We start from the raw sequence: 20,022 nt of genomic DNA on the forward strand, positions 1-20,022 counted from the left end.
TCAACTCTGAACTCAATAGTTCAAAGCAATCCTTTGATAGCTTTCCTGAAAAGCAAGAGATGAATTACAAACAAAAAGTAGTCTCTCTCATTAACAAAATTATGTGCCTGTAATGGATCAAATTGTATCCCCCCAAAATTGTATGGTGTCTTAGACAAGGTTGACTAGAGAAACCAATCCAGAGACACTCATATATGTTTATGAAAGAGCTTTATATCAAAGAGCAATTGCATATTGAGAAAATATCCCAGTCTAATCCAGATCAAATCCATAAATCCAAAATTAGCCCATATGTCTGAATGTAATTTTAAAATTATTCAGACTCACTCAGCACATGCAATGATACCTGATGCAGGAAGATCACAGGCTGGTGGGTGAAATGGCTTGTGGGTCCAGTAGAGGTACAAGCATCTCAGCATGCTGGTACAGGTCTCCATGTGCCTCCTCCAGCTCTCTGAGGGTGGCTGCTCAACAAGAAGGTGAAGCAGAGGGAGAGTGTAGAAGTTCCCAGAATCCTCATGAAAAGACCATGCCCACAAGGAAGGCATTATCAGACTGTGACCTGACTGACAGGCTAGACTGCAACCCTTCATTTTTTTATACTCACAAGGTGACAGGTGATTATGTAACTGCCACAAGTGGTAAATCCTAAACTCTTGTCTGTGATAATAATCCCATTTCGGAAGGAGTTGCCTTTGTTATGCTGATGAGACAGGATTAGTGATGTCTTAACTAAATCTCTTCAGAATTAAAAAGGAGCTGAAACAGGAAAGCAGAAGAAGTGGAAATGGAGTAAAACACATGTTATGCCACATGAGCATAGCCCAGGAATCAAAACTCAGAAAAGGTAAGGACTTGTCCTCAGAGCCAACAGAGAGAACCTCCACCTAGACTTGGCACTCTGTACGCAGCAGTCCAACCCCTGAACTGTGAGACAATGTAGTTCTACAGGCTAAACCCACCTACTTGTGACTTTTCTTTTCCGGATAGAATTTGGCAGCTAAGAGTGGGATGCTGCTCTTACCAATCCAAAGATGTGAAAGTGGTTTGGAAATGGGGTAATGGGTACAGCCTGCAAGAGTTTTAAGGGGTCTAATAGTAAAATCCTGGATTACCATGAAGAGATGGCTGCTAAAATTATGGCTGTCAAAGGCATTTTGGGGTGAGGGTTCAAGAGGAAGTGAGGGGTGCTCTTGAGAAAGACTCTATCATCTTAGAGAACACCTTTGTGCCAGCAACAGAATGTTATTAGACGTATGCCTATTAGAGGTGTTCCTGGTAAGCTCCTAAAAGAAAATTATGAACATGTGATTGGACAATGGAGGGTGGGTGATACATTTTATGCAGTGAAAAATAACTTCTGAATTACATTCAAACATTAGCAGGAAGGTAAAACTTGTATGTGATGAGCTTAGATATCTGGATGATGAGATTTCTACCCTGTTTCCCCGAAAGTAAGGCATCCCCCCAAAATAAGACCTACGCACAGTTTTGCCTCTCACTGAAATATAAGGCATCCCCCCGAAAATAAGACCTCCCCAAAAATATGGCCCCCCAAAGCTACTGTAACTGTAGACTCTGGACCAGAGCGGCGGGCGTCGCTACACAGCTCACTGTTGGCTGCAGCACAGCCGGAGCAGATAGGAAGTGCGAGGTCTCTTTTAATAAAACAATAAATGTGTACCGTATTCTTCTTCATGGAAAAATAAGACAGCCCCTGAAAATAAGACCTAGGGCATCTTTGGGACCAAAAATTAATATAAGACACTGTCTTATTTTCGGGGAAACAGGGTAAGCAAGATCTTAAAGAAGCCATGTGTTTTTCTCTTGGCTATTTATAGTTACATGTATGAGAAAAAGATGAACTTAAAAATGAGCTGTGCAAAATAAAATCATGTCGAGATTTAAAAAATATGTTGAACTAAGAGCATATGCCTTAAAATGTTCTCCATGGGCATAGTGATGTAATCTTTTGTTAAAGGTATAAAGCTTACTGCTGATAGTTCTCACCACTACCACATCAGACAGTGGTTGGTTTAGCTGTAAGGGTACAAGAAAGTACAAAATGAAATAATGCTATCTGCTTCCTGACATAGGTAAATTCTATAGCTTTTGTTATGGCCCAGGTAAGGAACTTCTTGACTGTGTTATGCTAATGAAGTGGGCCCAAAGAGCTGCAGCTGCTGTCCTACAAGAAAAGAAAATAGTCCTCCCTGGAGCAGCAGAGGTGTTGGAAGGAGCGTGAGAAGCAGAGTTGCCTTTGTCTGAAAGGGTGAAGCCATAGTTTCTGGAGTCTCAGATGGTGGGGTAATGGCCTGTGGGGGATCAAAGGACAGAGTCAATACCTCCTAGATTTCAAAGAGATGCATCTTTCCCAACTCAGTTACAGAGTGTGGAGCTGTCCTTGGTTTTCGGTAAGAAGATGGGGTTGCAACCCAGCGTTCATGCTGCCATGTCCAAGAGGCCGGGGAACGGGTCCTGCCAGGACCAATTGCCTGGCATGGGCTGTCAGATAGATTAGAAAAATGGAACCATTAAAAATCAAATGAGCAGACCTGACATCACCGTGAGCCTGGAAGGCGGATCTGAAGCGAAACATGAGAGACTCTTTCCTAGAGCTTACAGAGCATGGCTAGCACCCAATCTGAAGGTCAAGATTCATTTTCTAGATGGTGTCAGAGAACATAATATTAATTTTAAGCCACTAGAATGAATGTAAATTGTTTTCCTGGGTTTTGATCTTGCTTGTTTTCTGGTATGTGGTAGTTACATAATCTGTTGTCATTTTGAGAGTACTGAGAGTGAAAGGGGTGGAGGTTAGCCTGTCAATCAGCTCGCAGCTTGATGACCTTATTTGGATTTGGAGGCACTAAGGAGATAAATAGCTCACTGGAGGTGGGACTTATGCTCACTCCCTGCAAGGCATTCCTGTTGAGAAGACACATGGAGCTGTGTTAGAGCCCTGGAGCTGAAGGAGCCATGTGGCAACCCACCCCAGCACTGAGATGCTATCACTGCCACTGGATTCACAAGACTTTCCACCCACTGGCCTGTGATCTTCCTGCATTCAGTGTCATTGCATGTGTTGTGTGAGTCTGAAGGGGAATTTTTAGATTGGCATCAGACATATTGGCTAATATTGGGCTAATGGACTTGATCTGGACTGGGCTGGGGTGTTTTCGCAAATATTTAATTACTCTTGTAAGTAAAGCTTTTTTTCATACACATATGAGTATCCTGGGTTTGTTTCAACCCAGACTAACACATGGTATCCATGTGTCCCTCCAGTTTATCCCATTTATAATGAAAATGTCTCCTTTATGCCTGTTCTATCATTGTACATTAGTGACAGATAACTCTTCTATATTTCACATGCTCATAATAAAGATATATTTTGTTCCTTGATGCACCATACCCACATTTGATTAGATTAGTTAAGACATTCGATTAGATATTTTGAACTTGGCATTCACATAAGACTTTTTGGAGGATATAATGGACTGAATGTGTTTTACATGTTAGAAGGACAGAATTTGGGGAGGGACAGGTTGTGGAATGTGAATTAATCATGCAGCCTCTCAAATATATACTGAAAATAGTAACTCCTATATTGCTGTTATTATAATAGAATAATTCTAGATTATAACTTCTACTGCTATAATCCAATTTAGGAATGGATTGACTTTGCTATGTTCATGAGGCAACATTAGTGTAAGATGTGTTATAAGTCCTTCCCTTTTTTGATCTAATGACCTTAAGCAAGTGAGTGAAAGAAATAGAGATGGAGCAAGACACATGCCAAACCACCCGAAAATTCCCTAGGAGCAGAAGTTCAGAAGAGACAAGAATCTTTCTTCAGAATTGACTCAGAGAGAAAGCCTTCCCCAAGAGCTGGCACCCTGCATTCATATTTTCAGGCTTCTTAAACTGTGAGAAAATAAACTTTTGTTTGTTAAAACCACCCACTTTTGGTATTTCCACAATAGGAGCACTAGATAATGTATACAAAGCCAACGTTCACCAACGCCTGGTCTCTAATCTGAAGAGAGCCAATGATTGGTCTAGACGGAGAGGGCTAGTGTTCCTTATGAAAATTGCACAATTCATTGAGAATACCGAAGGGACTGCTTCCTGCTGGTCTCCTTTGTGCTCCCCGAGCCCAGCAGTAAACACAGGCACCTCGCAGATTGCCACTGCAGCCATCGGCTGAAAGAGGGCAGTGAAAAATTGAGAAAGGAGACATGAAAAGAAAAATGTCGCCATTTCCAACTGCCATATTATTTGAGTGTTTCTCTGTATGTTGCAACAGCTGCTTAACATGACAAATGATGGCTTTAATAAAAATGCACGCAAGGAGATGCAGCATCAGTGATGAATAATGGAGCTTTCTCTCCCCACACGTTGTGGAGCGTATTCACTTGGCAACGGATAGGAACTCGGTAACTGTATTTGTTACCTGTTGCTTTCAGACAACCCCTGGTAGGTGGTTGGCTTCGTGTCAGTCAGATTTTAACTGCAGAAATCGGAGTACATTAAAGCTGGTTCTAGCAGGGAAAGACCCATTGTGGGACATGAAATGGCTGAAAAAAATCATTTAAGCTGTAAAACTTTCAGAAAACTCTTCCAAAGCCTCAACAAAGATTGGGACCACCAACTGATTTCCTTTTATAAGCAAGAAACAGTCCTCACTCCCAATCAAAACCATCAAATCAGAAAGCCACTACTGTCAGACAATGGGCACTGTTGGGGAACAGCCTGGACCTGGACCATTTTAACATATGTCAACCTGGCCACCGTAGATGTCTAACTTCAGTCTCTGGGTTCCTGAAATGGCAAGTACTTGGGCCTTTAGACTGTTTCTAGTGCTGCCGCATTAAGGATGATCTCTACAATGATGCTTGCCCACAGGAATAGCAGCAGCAGCAACAGAGCATTGTGACGCTTGGATAAGTAATGATGTGAAGCAAATTACAAGTGATTTGGGAGGTCAAGGATGGTCAGCGGATGATTGTTTCAAGTTTCCATAAATTCAAATTCAGGAGTAGGTGAGAAAGCTAACACCAGGGTGACTTAGAGGTGGGAGGGAAAGAAACTGAAGAAGAGGCAATGAGATAGTTAACGTTTATTGTATCAACCTGGCCAATGAACACATGTGGGATTAATTGAAGGCCGGAGTGATAAATAGCTTGGCGAGCCTAGCCTTTCTTGTCTTTTGCTCTTTGATCATCGGACCAGTGTGAGGCTGCCTTGCTTGTTCTGTGCCTCCATTTGCAAGCTACACTACCTGGGGACACCTAACCTGTGGACTGTGTTGCTGTAATTCAAGGTTCCTTCAAGACCTGCTTCGCCACACTATTGGAATTTACATCTCTTGAGCTGGGGACTGTCAGACCCTGTCATCTGGCTGACTGTTGGTGACTTGCCTTACTGTTTGCTGCCTGTGGCCGGATAGCCTGAATTGCTCTACAGAGGACTACCTGGCAGCCCTCAAGACTTGAAGGACTGCCAGTGTCTCACAACCATCTCACGGGAGTGAGTTGCACTGAGCCATTTCTCTCTCTGGCCTTAAATTAATCCCACATGTGTCCCAGCAACCCTATGTGCTTCAGGCCTAGAGGTCCGGGTCCCGAAGGAAGGAGCTCTCCCACCCAGAAACAAAGCATGAATTCCACTGAACTAGCAGCTGAGAATGTCCCTTGGCCACTTTGGGCTTCTCAGGCCTTTGGATCAACAGGTCAGGAAGAGTGTCACTGTACTGAGTGGTGTGATTGATCCTGATTACCAAGGAGAAATTGGACTGGTGCTAATGGAGGTAAAGAAGAATATGTCTGGAATCCAGGAGATCCCATAGGCCGACTCAGTGCTACCATGCCCTGTGATTAAAGTAAACGGTAAGTTACAGCAACCCAATCCTGTCAGGATATCTAATGACTCAGACCGCTCAGGACTGAAGGTCTGGGTCACCCCATCAGGCAAAAAACCACAGCCAGCTGAGGTGCTTGCTGAGGGCAAAGGTAATACAGAAAGGGTAGTAGAAGAAGGTAGTTCTACCTATCAGTTACCACCATGCGATCAATTGCAAAAGTGAAGTTTGTAGTTGTCAGTATATTTTCTTTATATGTGCTTATTGCATATCTTTCCTTTGTTCATGTATGATATATCAGATACAATTGGACTGTGTCTTTTCATTTATTAATGTCTGGAAATTACATATGGCTAAAGAATTGTGTACAGGTGCCATGTTGACAAGGGGTAGATTGAGATAGTTAATGTTTATTTCACCAACATGGCCAATGAACACATGTGGGATTAACTGAAGGGTGGAGAGAGGCAATAAAGGTCAGAGTGCCATGGCTAACCCACGGTTCTTGCTTCAGGGCCTCCCTGACGTTTTGATAATGGTGTGTCTTCCTACGTCTCTTCCTGTCTTGTCACCACTTTACAGCTTCATAGGGGGAAGAGTGTGCTTAACCATTGAAATGTCTACAAAGGGCTTCCTCGAAGTTAAAGGTGTCAGACCAGGAGAAAGCACAGGGCAAAGCACAAAGCACTACGGAAGAACTAGACAACGGGGAGGGGGTTACTTGTGCGGTTCTCTTGGAAGCCTGGAAAGATAAATCAATGTTTTCGGTGACTCTGAAGTCTTGCCCTTGACACAGGAAATGGGAAGAAGACCTTTAATTGTTTCTGTAATGCTTGTTAAGAACATAGTGTTCTTTAAGGGAAAGGAAATCAAATGATACAGTAAATTAAATATCGATATTTACTGATCATGTGCTATTTGCAAGTTATTATAATAAGCAAAATAGTAGTTTTCTCTATCCTCAACGGGATTAAGGCATTCATTGATTTTATTAAAGCCATTACTAGAGAGGATTTAAAGCATGAAACTTTCATCTTCTTTCTTTATATTGTGAAGAATTAAAAAAAAAGACAAATGATCTCTATGTGTCGAGTAAAAGCCTGTATGGTATCGTCCCAAGGAAGTGGCAGTCCACTTGAGGATGTAGCATGCACCAGGGGAATGGTAATACATTGTCAAGGAATATAAGAAAGAATAGAAGGTAGTCATCTCCAACTTTCAAAGAGAAGATTAAAGAATAAATGCTATCGCTGATAAAGAAACTTCAAAGCATTTGGAATGCTTTGGAATGCTGGAGTACATAAATGCTGAGCCCAGTCCTCCAGAAAGAGAAGAACTTCCCAGCGAGAAAGAAAAAGGCGAGGCTATCCAGAGCGGAGGAGACATTATAGAAGAAAACACATATGACCGACAGTAAGAGAACTTGGACTAGAATCAGTGATTATGGAGTATTCAAAGGAAAACACTTGTATTTCACATAACATTTTTTTTGCACGTAACTTTTTCATAGTTAGGAAAATGTAGGTTTTCTTTTTTAATTCTAGAACGTAGTGTTTGGGGTATTATCTATAAATATGGCACATATTAAAATGACAAGAACAATCAGCTAGATATTGACCAGCAATAAGGTATATGATTGTGGACTTTTCATAACAGCTTAATTCCTTTTTAAATTATATCAGAAACTCCGTGGTTGTTTATAAATCTGTTTTCCTCTGTATATATATTTTAATCATGGACTACACCCTCCTCAAAAGAATAAGTGTGTTTTGAGCAAAACATTTCCACAGAAGAAAAACATGCATTTTGTATCTACCGCTATAAGTGTTGAGAATTTCCAAAAGATAAGATACATGTGGGAGAGATGTTGCAATGGGTGAAACTATCATGAAGCCACAAAATAGAGGTTTGAAAGACACTTGTTTTCTGATGCACATGATCCCACTAACATGGAGGGACATAATGAAGAGAGAACTGTAATCTTGTTGTAAAACCTCAGTGATTTGGGAAGTGCCCACTTCACTTAAGATTTGTGAACAATATAATATTAACTCTCTAAGCTTACTAGGGTCCTTATGTGTCAGCATGGGCTCGATGGCAGTGAGCTTGTTTTCAACCTTCCTATCGTCATCACTACTGCTCAGTGGCACAAGCGTAACCTTATTTTTGAAGACGCACCCCAATGACATGAAGACAAGTGGGCTCCTGAGAAGGTTTGTTTCTGCTCGCAGAGGCATGTCTATGTCTATTTGGCTTGGAATAAGCCATACATATATCAACTGGAACCCAAGTAGCAATTGTTTTTTTGTCACATACCCTCCTCTTACATAATCAAAATGCCAGGGACAAAGGAGTCAGCCAAGCAACTTAAAGCAAAACTACCTTTCAAACATGAAAATGAAAGTAGGGCCTTCCCAGATAAATAAAACAGAATCTGTTGTTATCAGACAGTCTTACAAGAAATCCTACATAACAGTCTTCGATAATTGGGCCCAGAAACTCCCATAGAAATCCTCACAGAAAAGACAAATATTAATGATGAAGGTAATTATAAAAGACAGTACAAATGCTTTTCTTTTCTTCATTAATTGAGTTTTAAAAGCAGTTGTATAAACCAACATGTATCTAATTGTTGGGTGTGTAATCTCTCTGTAGGAATTAATAAGACATGAGTGGGTGGGGGAAGAAAGCTGTATTAGAGTAAAAGAATCACACCAGATAATAACTCAAATATACTGGAAAAAATAAAGAAAATGGTAAATTTTAAGAGCATGAGTAATGTGACAAATAGCATAATATATAAACTTTTTTTCATTTCTTGGTACCAATATAAATGTAAAACTATATAAAACAGTAATAACAGCCTAATATTTGATTTGTAACAGTATGTGGATCTAGGATCTATAACAATAACATCAAAATTTGAAAGAGAAAATAGATAAAGTAAAAGTAAGTTTCTATATGTCACTTAAATGAAATTAATATAATTCTGTAGTAAAGTGTAGTAAAAATTCAGTAACATTTGTAGTAAAAAATCAATTAAAACTATATGGGAATCCTCAAAGCAATGATTGGCATCTTTGAGCACTGTAAATGGTTAAGAGGACTCAGTTGCTGACTGACAGGTTGGAGATTACTGTACATGCGTGGGTAACAAGGAAGAATGGCCAGATACTCTACTTTTTAAAAATTCAGTGATTAAAGCCCTTATAGAGTAAGGTGACCTGATGTAAAGCAGGACACCATTGACCGGGGGTGGGAGGGGATTCTAGATTAAAAATTTGGTCTATATGGACCAAATAGGCCATTCCCTAGCTTGTCGTGCATTCTTTCAAAAAATTGGGACTTTTTAAAAACGCCAAAAATCGGGACATCTGGTCACCTTATTATAGAGTTCTATTGTGTCACCCATGGAGTTGCTATGAATTAAACTGCAACTTAGAAAATAAAATGAAGTAAAAATGGTGTTACATTAGACAATAGTCTATAACCATGAGTAAAAGAATGAAGAAACTGTTCTAAAACTGATCATCTCAGCAGATTCAGGTTCAAGTCCCAGCTCTACCACTCAGGAACTATGTGAACTGAACACGTAGCTCCGAATTCTGAGCTGTCATTGTCTCATTTGGAGAAGACACAGGATCGACCGATGAAGCTGTGAGAGACGATGTGGGATAACTAACTTGGTCATGTCTTGAACCTTTCTTTGGAAAGTCATTGCTCCTTTTTAACCCCCCGGTCTCCCTGGCATCCTTCCTGTTGCCTGACTCCTCTTTCCAGTCCTCATCACTTCTCTGCAGAGTTAACCTGACTCCCACCGCTACACAACACAGCGATTTATAAAGGTCCTTCAACAGGTGCTTGCAGGCAGCAAGGCGTGTATATTGCTACACTACATGAGGATTCATTATCCGCAAATTGTCATCTGCAAGTGCCAGCTGAAGGCGTTCTGAGGACAACAGTCAGGATGGTACTCTTACTACAGTATCATTGCCAACATGTTGCTTTTCCAAAATGGAACACAGCTGAGGGCCCTGATGCCTTAGAGGATTGTGTGTGGGGCTACCACCCACAAAGTCAGCAGTTTGCATCCACACGCAGCTCTCAGGAGAAAAGGGGACTTTATTCCTCCGTTCAAGATGGATGACATCAGTACCCATGGGGCAGCTCTACCATGCCCCGTGGGGCCCTACCAAGTCAGAAATGACTCAGAGGCCATGGGTTCGGTGTCTGGGGTTGGTTTGGAAAGTAGCACTGTAGGCAACGACAGTGAGTCACACTTTTCCTGGTGATTTATTCATTTAAATAATAGTTCTGCGTATGAGGAGTCAGCATTCAGCAGACCCAGTTTGTTAAGAAAGGATCCTAACCCATGCTTCCTTTACTCTCATTTCCTTTGCTACCCTCTCTCCTACCCTGAGCTGGTCTTTCTTCTCATAGCTGCGTGTCTGTGTGCTTCACCCTGTGGTTTCATGCCTCAGTTATCTGCCTTGTTCAGAGGGTCTTTCGTCCAACCTCTGGTGGCAGAATGGGCACAGGTCTGGACTCTCAATCAGTATTCATAGGCCTCCGATGGTACAGGAAATGGGAATAACTGAGCACAATTTCAAATCTGTACTCTCCGATGGGACCAATGGTAGCTAGTGGCTTTGAAATCTCAGATGTCTTGCTCTAATGAATAGCTGAGATTAGGTAGAATAAGGACAGAAATAATGCTCAAATGAAACACAGGCAGCAATGACAATAGCAACAATCAACAATCCTAGTGTTATAATGATGGTAGAAAAAGGAGCTGGCATTTAGTAAAAGCTTAGACTGTGGTATTCTTTCTGCCTTACATTTTTCTTCTTGTAGGTCAGAATAGTGACATAAATCAAAATATAAAGGGCTTTCTCATAGTAAGAGCCATAGGTAATAGTATCAGTTAATGTGGGATGTTGTGAATCCTACACCCATAGAAATAAATGCCCATTCACCTCAAATAGAAAAGATGATGTCTTAGACATCATCTTTCAAATATAAAAGCATTCCATTGGTAAACTGCAACTACCCCTTCATGTATTTCAATTCACAGAAAAGGAGTGAATGTCATGACAGTTTCTCGTTTATAGTTTTGGGTATTGAGCTGCGAATAGCAAGATGAGTGGTTCAAACGCACCAGCTGGTAAATCTACTCCTGTGAAGATGTGCAGTCTCAGAAACCCCATATAGGGTTTCTATGAATCAGAACTGACTCTGGCTGGGCCAATTCACTGCAAATGGGCTTTTGATATGTGCTTTGGGGGAACAGGGTTTGAAGCATTGGGTAGCTAAATGGAAGGTCAGCAGTTCAAAGCCACTAGCCAGCCTGTGGGGGAAAGCTGTGCAGTTTGCCTTTAAAGATCGATAGCCTTGGCAGCCCTGCAGAGCGGTCAGCTCTGCTCTGTCCCCTGGACAACTTTGACGGCTCTGGGCATGTGTTGGTCCAGCAGGGCTTCTGTTTGGGCTGACAGACCGTTCCATCTGTTTTTGTTTCCTCACCCACTTGGGAGAGGCAGGAGGAGAAGAATGTAGTGCTCAGGAGGTCGAAGGTGCTGAAGCTGAGAGCTAAGTTGATGCAGAGCTGCTGATTGAGAGTAACTGATGCAAAATGAGGCAAAGAGGGAAACGTTGAAGGCAGTTAAGCATCTACCTCTAAATGGATCCAAATCGCGCCTCCCACAATGTTTGCCAGAGTAGGCTCCTGTACCAGTGTCACCGCCGAGGCTCGGGTGGGTGTGAAGAGTGGTTTTAAAGAGAGGTTTACACCTGGAGCAAATTAGGAAAAGAGTATTTGTAAAGAAGTAGATGGCCACAAATAAAGGAAAACAGCCAGAGTTTTCCTTTCACCCATCCTTTTCCTTTTGTTCGTGCCACAGTCTACCAGCGGTTCTTAACCTGTGGGTCGCGACCCCTTTTGGGGTTGAATGACCCTTTCACTGGGGTCACCTGATTCATACCAGTAGAAAACTTACAGTGATGAAGTAGCAATGAAAATAAATTTCTGGTCACTACAACATGAGGAACTGTATGAGAGGGTGGCCACATGAGGGAGGTTGGAAATCATTGATTAAGCAAACTACTGGTGCACAGACAAAATTAGCGTATTCACAAGGTGGGAGTTTGCTAATTTCAAAGAAACTTAGCTTTGCAGACACCCTCCCCTTTGTGTTTGCATGCTTTCTTCTTTGTCGTAGCAGGCGCGGGTTAGGCAAGGAGACTAAAGGCCCAGATTGGGTAGGAAAACCGGGCATCTTTTGGGTGTGGCCTTCCTCTTGCTCTGCTCTCTTCCTGTGGTGATTCAAAAAGCTGCCTTTGCACTCCATTGTGGAGTGCTGTAAGCAACTAGTGAGAAACATGCCACACTAGGTAGAAAAACAAACTAGTTAGAAAAAAACAAGCTAGTTAGAAACACCTGGAATGCCGGTGGGAAAATGTCAAGCTTATTTATTTCACAATCATTTCTTGAGCATCTACATTTGTGAAGCATTATGTTGATTCTTGAGAACAGTGGTAGACTTGATTCTCAAGATATTAGCAAAGAGGTAGTGCCTTCTATCAACTAGGTCATATGTGTTGTAAGAAAACAAGGGATAAACTTCGGAGCAGGCCCAGAGGAAGGAGACATTACTTATCCCTAGGAAACTGGGGGCCTGGAGATGGTCATGTGTGGTTCACTAGAGCTTCCAGAATAAGATGGAATAGAATGAGCTGGTGATCTGCTTCTGAAAAGCAAACAACAAAAGGCCTATGGATCCCAACGGTCTTATAGTCCACCAATCACGGGGCTGACAGAGGATGGGGAGGGGTTTCAAGGCAGGGCGCACAGGTGGTCATGAGTTGGGACTGACAACAGTCTGTCTTTAATGATGCCAGCAAGGAATCTCCAGAGAGCAGTTGACGCGTGCTGAGCCTTAAAATTTAGTTTTGAAACTTGACCATGTCAGCAGAGAAGACCGATGTAGACAGCATTTTTCTAGGAAGGCCAATGATCCAGATATATGGGTTGGTAATGTTAAGAAGGACTTTGAAAATCTCCTCATCCAATGGCCAGTTTTACAGGTGAGGTAACGAGGTCAAGAGAAATTGTTTTTTTAATATCTGGGTCTTGATGGCTTCCAGCTGTGTGTTTGGGGATGTTTTGTCGTGTGTCAATCTCTAGGCATATGTATGTGACGGAGTTACTTATATCTCAGAGCAATGCTCTTAGAGCTGGCTTTTCTCCCCGTGCCAAGTCCACAAATAGCATTCCATCTGCTCACTTACCTAACTCCTATCAGTTAACTCAGCAGTCAATCAGTCTGTCTGTCATGCCTACGAAGAAAGGACTGCAGCAGGCACGCAATACATTGTTTCTCTTATTCTCGGTTGTTGTCGTTATTGGCTACTTCCAGTCTAGTCTGAGTAGGACGACCAGGTCAGGTTTTCTTGGCTGTCATCTTTGAGACACGACCTGGCCTTTTTTCCTTGCAGCCGCTCAAAGAATTTGAACTCTCAACCTTTTGTGGGTAGCTGAGTGCTTAAGCATTGTGCCGTAAACAAAACCCAAGCTCACTGCCATGGAGTTCACATCAACTCCTAGCGACCCAAGGGGACATGGGAGATCTGTCCCTGTGAGTTTCCAACACTGAAACTGGCTACTCGAGTAGACAGCCTTGTCTTTCTCTCTGGGAGCAGTTGGTGGTTTCAAACTTCCAACCTTGTGGATCACAGCCCAGTGCACCATTAAGACTCCTGATAGTTGGTTCTTTGGAAGGGTGTGTTTGTCTTGTTCATCCTTAAGATGAACTAAAGCTTGATTTAGTGAGGTATGAACACTTGGAATTCATTCTTATCTAATTATTTCAATAGGTCTAGTAGCATGTGTATTTCAGAATCGAATGGAGGCTGGAATTTGATTCAGTGTGCTGTTTATGTGACTGTCTCCATTCATATATTTCCAAGGAAAATGCTTGGTTAACACAAAGTATCTTAGTTCACATATTTCCAAGAAAAGCACAGTCTGTAGACAGTGCTAATAAAGATGACAAAGACGAAGTTTTACTTCTGATAGACCGTTGCTACTTGCAGAGGAAGTTTGCAACATGACCTGTTGGGAACACAGATGGATGTTGGTATAGTCTGCAGCATAGATGCCCATTATGTCCTCTCTCCTCTCTCCAGACCCCACCCTCACTCCCAATGTCTCAGCCCAGCCCAGGTATAAAGTGATCCTGCTGCAGACTTAGCCTCTAGTAGTCTCTTTGGGCCCTTTGTGGCCCAGGTTGATTGCCTATACAAGGACGTCAGAACAAATAACCACACCTGGGAATTGTCCAAAAAAAAAAAAAAAAAGCGGTCTGTGGAATAAAATGCACACATTGCCAAAGTGTGTGTTTGGGGGTGGGGGGACAGAAAGGCAGGGTACCTTGACAGAAAGAGACAAGTGTTGGAACTAATTCATGAACGTGTTGGAGGAAAATTAGCAGCGAGAGATTTGTAAGGGGAGAAGAGACAGAGGAACCAGAAGAGGAAAGAGACAGACAGATGGAGAGGGGGAGGGGGAGGCAGAAAATAGAGCAGGAGAAACAGCTTTATTTCACAGCCTTGCTTCCCCAGCAGCTGAAACAGCCGGTGCTTTTACAGGGAGCTGCCTTGCCTTTGGTATTCTGTGCCCCCCTAACCTCGCCTACCCTCAAGCCCTTCTCCTGGCCTCGCCCCAAACTCTCCCTCGCATCACAACAGTTGTGCTTTTCACACAAATGGAATTCCCAGCTTCTTGAGCAGGAGACCCACTGTATAGGAGAAGGGCCGACTGTCTGACATGCCCCTGTAAACAGGGAGAGCCGGGCCTTCAGAGGAGCGTCTTGACTCTCGAACCTGATCGAGAGGGAGTTTCTTAACTTCCCCAAGTCTCGGTTTCCTGCAGTCACAGTAGGATTATTGGTCATGGTACCTGATACTTTGTGCAGGAAGTGGTTTATCTTTGGTGTCGGTATGCTTTATGCCCTCAAGATTGCTGTTGCCACTGGTACTAGCAGTAGAAGGCAGTGTTTCAATAGTTTCCATTTGCTTCTCTGCTCTTCTATACCTAGTAGTTCAATCCTTCAGAAAGAGGTCAAGAAGTCGAGCAGCAGTGTGTGTGTGTGTGTGTGTGTGTGTGTGCGCGCGCGCGCGCGCGCGCGTACCGCGGCCCCCCCACCCTCCGCATGCTCAATTTAGAGCTAAGACAGAAGCTCATTTCCCAAATTCCACTCCTTAATTGGGAAGATGACGGCTGGAATTTTACCACATAACAATGAGCCTGTTGGATGATGGTTTTTCTCCTGGGACATAATGCAGGCAATCACCCAATTTCACTTTGAAAGAACAAGTGAGATGACTGTGTACGCCAGGAGACAGGTTTGCGTTCACTGGGTTGGGCGTGAAGTTTCTTCTCCTCCCATCATTTGTCTTTCTACATCCGCAGGTAACACTTCTGAGTTTTGACAGGATCCGAGCCTGCCCCACAGTTGCTGCTGTGTGTGGAGACTCAGACTCTTTGCAAAGTTGTTGTGCACAAAAAGAGGCTCTGTAGAGAATTATAACTTGTATAAAGTCATTGCTGACCCATCTAGGCTTCCTTTTCGTTTTAATTTGCTGTGGCATCCACTCTATTGCTTCGCAGTCACACTGGTTTACAAGCTCTTTGACTCTTAGGGAAGAGGGAAGCAATTGCGCATGTGGTAAAACCCATTCGCACGGATGGTCTAGCGCTATCCAAATAGTTTATAATTTTAATTGCTTAAACAGTAATTGGGCTTTGTCTCTTGAGAAAGAAAAAAACAGGCATTAGCTTGTCCTTGGCAAAGCTATTTAGGAAAAGAGAAGAGGGGCTTTTTAGTATCTTTGCTTTTCTATAATGTTGCCTTCTTTTACTCATGCTACTCAATGACAGGAAGATGCTTGGGCCCATCTTCCCTCTGTCCTTCTCTCTCTCTTTCTGTCTTCCTTCTCTTTTCCACTCCCAGTGTCTTCCTCTTTCCCCAGACACCAGGATGCCTGGACAGATGAGCTCCAATAGTGATTCTATGTCTTCTCCCTTTCCCTCCTCAGGACTTTTTCCTGTCACCATGGGCAATTTGGAGACTTGCAAACTGGAGGGGTATTTTTATGGTCTCAACCATTGTAGCACAGTCCATGCAGTCAGGTGGCAGGGGGTTAGGCAGGTGGGGAGAGTGAAGGGAGACTTTTGGTATTACATAGACAGAGAAATTTCAGCGTTGGGTCAATTCTTAGAGAATAGCTTTAGGACTAAATCTCAGATATTCAGGTGAAATGTGTGTGTGTGCACGCACGCTGGTGTTCATGCTTAAAGGCCAGCAGAACTGAAGTTATTGTCCAGGACAATGGAACGCAAATTTTTGGAGGGAGCCCAAAACCACAATAAAAATATGAGGGTGCATAAACTAGGGTTCCAGTTCGGACATGTACAGGGTTATTCCAAAGGAAACAGGTCTAAGCAACTTTCTGCTACCGGTGGGTAGATGTCAGGTAAGGGGGTGGATGGATGACACTGTCCCTCAGTAATATACTTGTCTTAGTCACGTTAGGATTCTTTCTTTCTTTTCCATAAGGAAGGGTCCAATCTAAACAGACTCTTTCCAGGGTTTCTGCTGAGCCAGTTAAATTCAAGGCAGAGAGATCAGGTCATAAGTTTATGGCAACTGTTTCTTGGGATTCCAGCGGAGTAATCTTGATAGATGTTCTCAAAGGGCACAGGACAATCACAGGGCCTTATTATGAAAATATCTTTAGGAAATTGAAAGCTGCATTAGAGAGGAAAAAATCCAGGAAAGGTGTGCCTGTTTCCCTGTTCATTCTTTGAAGATGGCAAGGGCTGTCGTTAAGAGAATTTCACTGGCAAATGTTACCCCATCCACCCTACCGCCCCAATATTGCCCCTTCAGAGTTCCTTTTTATCCCCAATCTCAAAACACATTAAACAGGAACATAATTTGAGTCCTTCAAAGAAGCCCAAATTGCTCTTTTGATGTGATGTAAAGCGAAGGGCACACAATTCCTTGGGAAAAGGTTACAGAGATGCAAAGATAGCCTTCAGAAGTGTCCAGAGCTAGATGGGAGATATGTCAAGCAATAATAGCTTCACATTTATGCTATTTTTGCTTCATAAAGTTTTCGATGACTTTTCAGCAATGCCTTCTGACTTACCTTCATACATAGTGAAATGTCGCCCGAGCACTGCTACACACATTAGAACTGCGGCGTGTGATCAGATACATGAGTAAATCGATGGAAGCTTTTCTCTCAGTGTAAGAAGATTTGATGAGAGGCCCAGTCTTTGTTGTGGAGGGAAGATGGGGCTGTCTGCTCCCGCAGCCACATACAGTCTTGAAAACCCTGTGCCGGGTCGCCATGAGTCGGAATCCGCTGGTTGGCAGTGGTTTCCTTTTGGTGTAGCGGTTATGGGTTGGGTTGTGGTTCCCGCACTCAGCAGTACAAACCCCCAGCAGCGACTCAGGAGAGACAGAGTATTCTAGTCCCGTCAGGTAACAGTCTCAGAAATCCACTGGAGGTCACTATGAGTCCGTGTTGACTCAACGGTAGGGAGTTGTTTTTTTTTTTTTCATTATTCCTAGTTGTCATATAACTACTATATAAATGACAAGCTACGTTCCTTTATGTTTTATTGATGAGAATACTAATATCTTTGGCAAGGTTTTGTTATTTGTTATCATCATCCCCATGAGGAACTTCCTTTATAGTATGCAAAATGAACCTCTCTAATTCTTATTATTCTTACCTCTAGGCAAATTGCTATCAATTACTTCTTATCTAAAGCTCCATTGGGGACAAATATTCTTGATTACTAATATTTGGATATGGAAATCTTAAATGCTGTCATCCTTGTGATTTGGGGGAGGGGTTGGTAATATATAATTCTTTTAATTAATAATTGAACAAGTATTTATTTGGAAACCTATTGTATGTGTTTCCTAAGACTGCTATAGTAACCACAGACTCAGTGACCTATACAAGAAGTTTATTCTGACTAGTTTTGAAAGCCCAAAGTCTAAAATCACGGTGTTAGTGGAACAATCCTCCCTCTGGAGACGCGCAGAGGGAGAGTCCTCCTTTGCTTTCCCTGCTTCTAGTGGCTCCAGCTTTTCCTTAGCTGCATTTCCTCTTTCTCTTCAGTTCTCTTCTTTGTTTCCTTCTCTTTTAACTGTTTCATCTTCCCTTCTTACAAGATCACTTGTTGTTCAACGATATAGGGCCAGCCAAGGTAATCGAGTTCATTGCAAATAACTCCATTTTAAGATTCTTCATTTAATCACATCTGCAAAGACCTTTTTTTCTCCCCCCAAATGAGATCACATTCTCTGGTATCAGAGTTAACATGTAGAAAAATATTTGGGGTGGTGGACACAATTTAATACACTAGTAAATCACAGGAATTATCACTAATGCTAGATGCTAATGGTATAACTGATTTACGAATTGTCAGAATAGAAAAAATTCACATTTCCTTGGAGTTTCTAGAAATGACTAGGAATGATTTTCTTTCTCATCAATTTCTTTAATAATAATAATTTCCCTATAAAAGTGTTTCAAAGTTGCATTAGATAGTACCTGTGAGGTGTTTATTCCAGTGCCTCGTAATATAATAGTAATGATGATAATTATGGTGTTATTTTTAAGGTTCTGATTGATTGGCCTCCCCCCTGAGTGTATCCAAAGACATACTTCCTCATATGACACAATTCAATTCTATACATATTTAGTAATAATAGGTCTACAACAACTTTCTAGGAATGCTTAATGTTCAGACACTGTGACCATGTGTCTATCTCCTAGATCACAGAATATATATGAGTATCCAGTCAAGTCTCACATATTAATGATGAACTAAAACAAAACACAAAGACAACCTTTCTCAGAACTACATCCCTACCCAGTTGTGTTCTGTTCAATCTCATCCCTTCACGACCTCCTGTTGGAACTCTTGGCTTTCTGTTTGGGTGTGCTACCTAACTGATGCTGCTTCCAGTGATGAAAACACTTCTGCCAAAGTTCCCTTTGTTCTCCACCATGGTCAATCAGAGAAGCATAGCTTTTTTTTTAACCTGTCTTTTACCTGTGTGAATGCTCTGGTTTCCTTTGTCATACCTACTCACTCCTTCCATAGGGGAAATCTCCCTGTTTTCTGTCACTGATCCCCAATGTCCCTTCTCTTTTTGGTCACTCCTCAGAGTCCCGCCTCTCTCCTTCCACTTGCTTCTTCACTGTATGTGCTCTCCGGGGCACACGCTTGCTGCTTTGTTCCTTTTCACTCTGGTTCTTGTTATGAGGCTACCGTAGTTCCCAGAGTTTCAACCCCCCACAGACAAAAATGATTCCAAAGTCTATCACTATAAACATTGTCTATCTTTCAAGCTCAAAATCGAATCATCCAAGTGCCAATAGAATATTTTGCTTGCTTGTTTCACCAGCACCACAACGTCAGCATTTTGTCGCCTTGCCTTCCGTTCATTGCTGACTCTTCTTACTCTTTCTCGGTGCGTGGTAACATCTCCACTCAGTTGCCAGGTGACAGCTTAACTGCAATTCATTTGTTAAGGTGAATTGGAGAACATTTCTTATGAGCAGCTTCCTAAAACCCGCAATCTAATTTTGATGGCTAAAACCTGAGCTTCCATAACATACTGGGCATACTTTTATTTTAAATCGTATCAACGTGTGCTAGGACATCAGCTTTATTTCCCATGCCAGGCCTTACACTCCTTCAGGGAGGGCAATTTATGATGATGTTTTTCGCTTTTGTGTCTTTACATTCAGCAAAAGGAGACCTTGAGGCACAGTCGGGTAGTTGTTGGGATGACAATCAGAAAGTTGGTCGTTTACATCCACCAGTGGTCCAGGGAAGAAAGATGAAGCAGAGGGGTCCAGTAAAGATTTACAATGTCAGAATCATGAAGGGCAGTTAATTCTGCTCGGACCTCTAAGGTCACGGTGAATCGGAACTGACTTTATGGCGGTGGGTTTTTTGTTATTGTTTTGTTTTGGTAGGTCCAGAAAACTGTCTACATGTTCAGTGAATGCTGAAATAAACACTTGAATGAATTCGTGTATTATTCAACAAATATATGAATGATAGGGAA

At 42.3% G+C, this 20,022-nt stretch overlaps 1 protein-coding gene across 2 annotated transcripts in view; it reads left to right on the forward strand.

Annotated features, from left to right (window-relative positions):
- OPCML (opioid binding protein/cell adhesion molecule like) overlaps positions 1 to 20,022 on the forward strand; it is a 1,483,171-nt gene that overhangs the window by 732,192 nt on the left and 730,957 nt on the right. The window contains exon 1 of one of the 2 annotated variants that reach the window (XM_045295298.1): positions 12,880 to 12,943. The exons of the other annotated variant lie outside the window; for it this stretch is intronic. Within the exon in view, the coding sequence (XP_045151233.1) occupies positions 12,928 to 12,943 (16 nt within the window). The 5' untranslated portion in view covers positions 12,880 to 12,927. Of the gene's footprint in view, positions 1 to 12,879; positions 12,944 to 20,022 lie in introns of those variants that run through there. 2 annotated transcript variants of the gene reach the window in all.

This window comes from Echinops telfairi, unplaced genomic scaffold, assembly GCF_000313985.2.
Source record: "Echinops telfairi isolate 266 unplaced genomic scaffold, ASM31398v2 ScPeMD7_5592;HRSCAF=6446, whole genome shotgun sequence".
In the NCBI taxonomy this organism is placed as follows: Eukaryota; Metazoa; Chordata; class Mammalia; order Afrosoricida; family Tenrecidae; genus Echinops; species Echinops telfairi.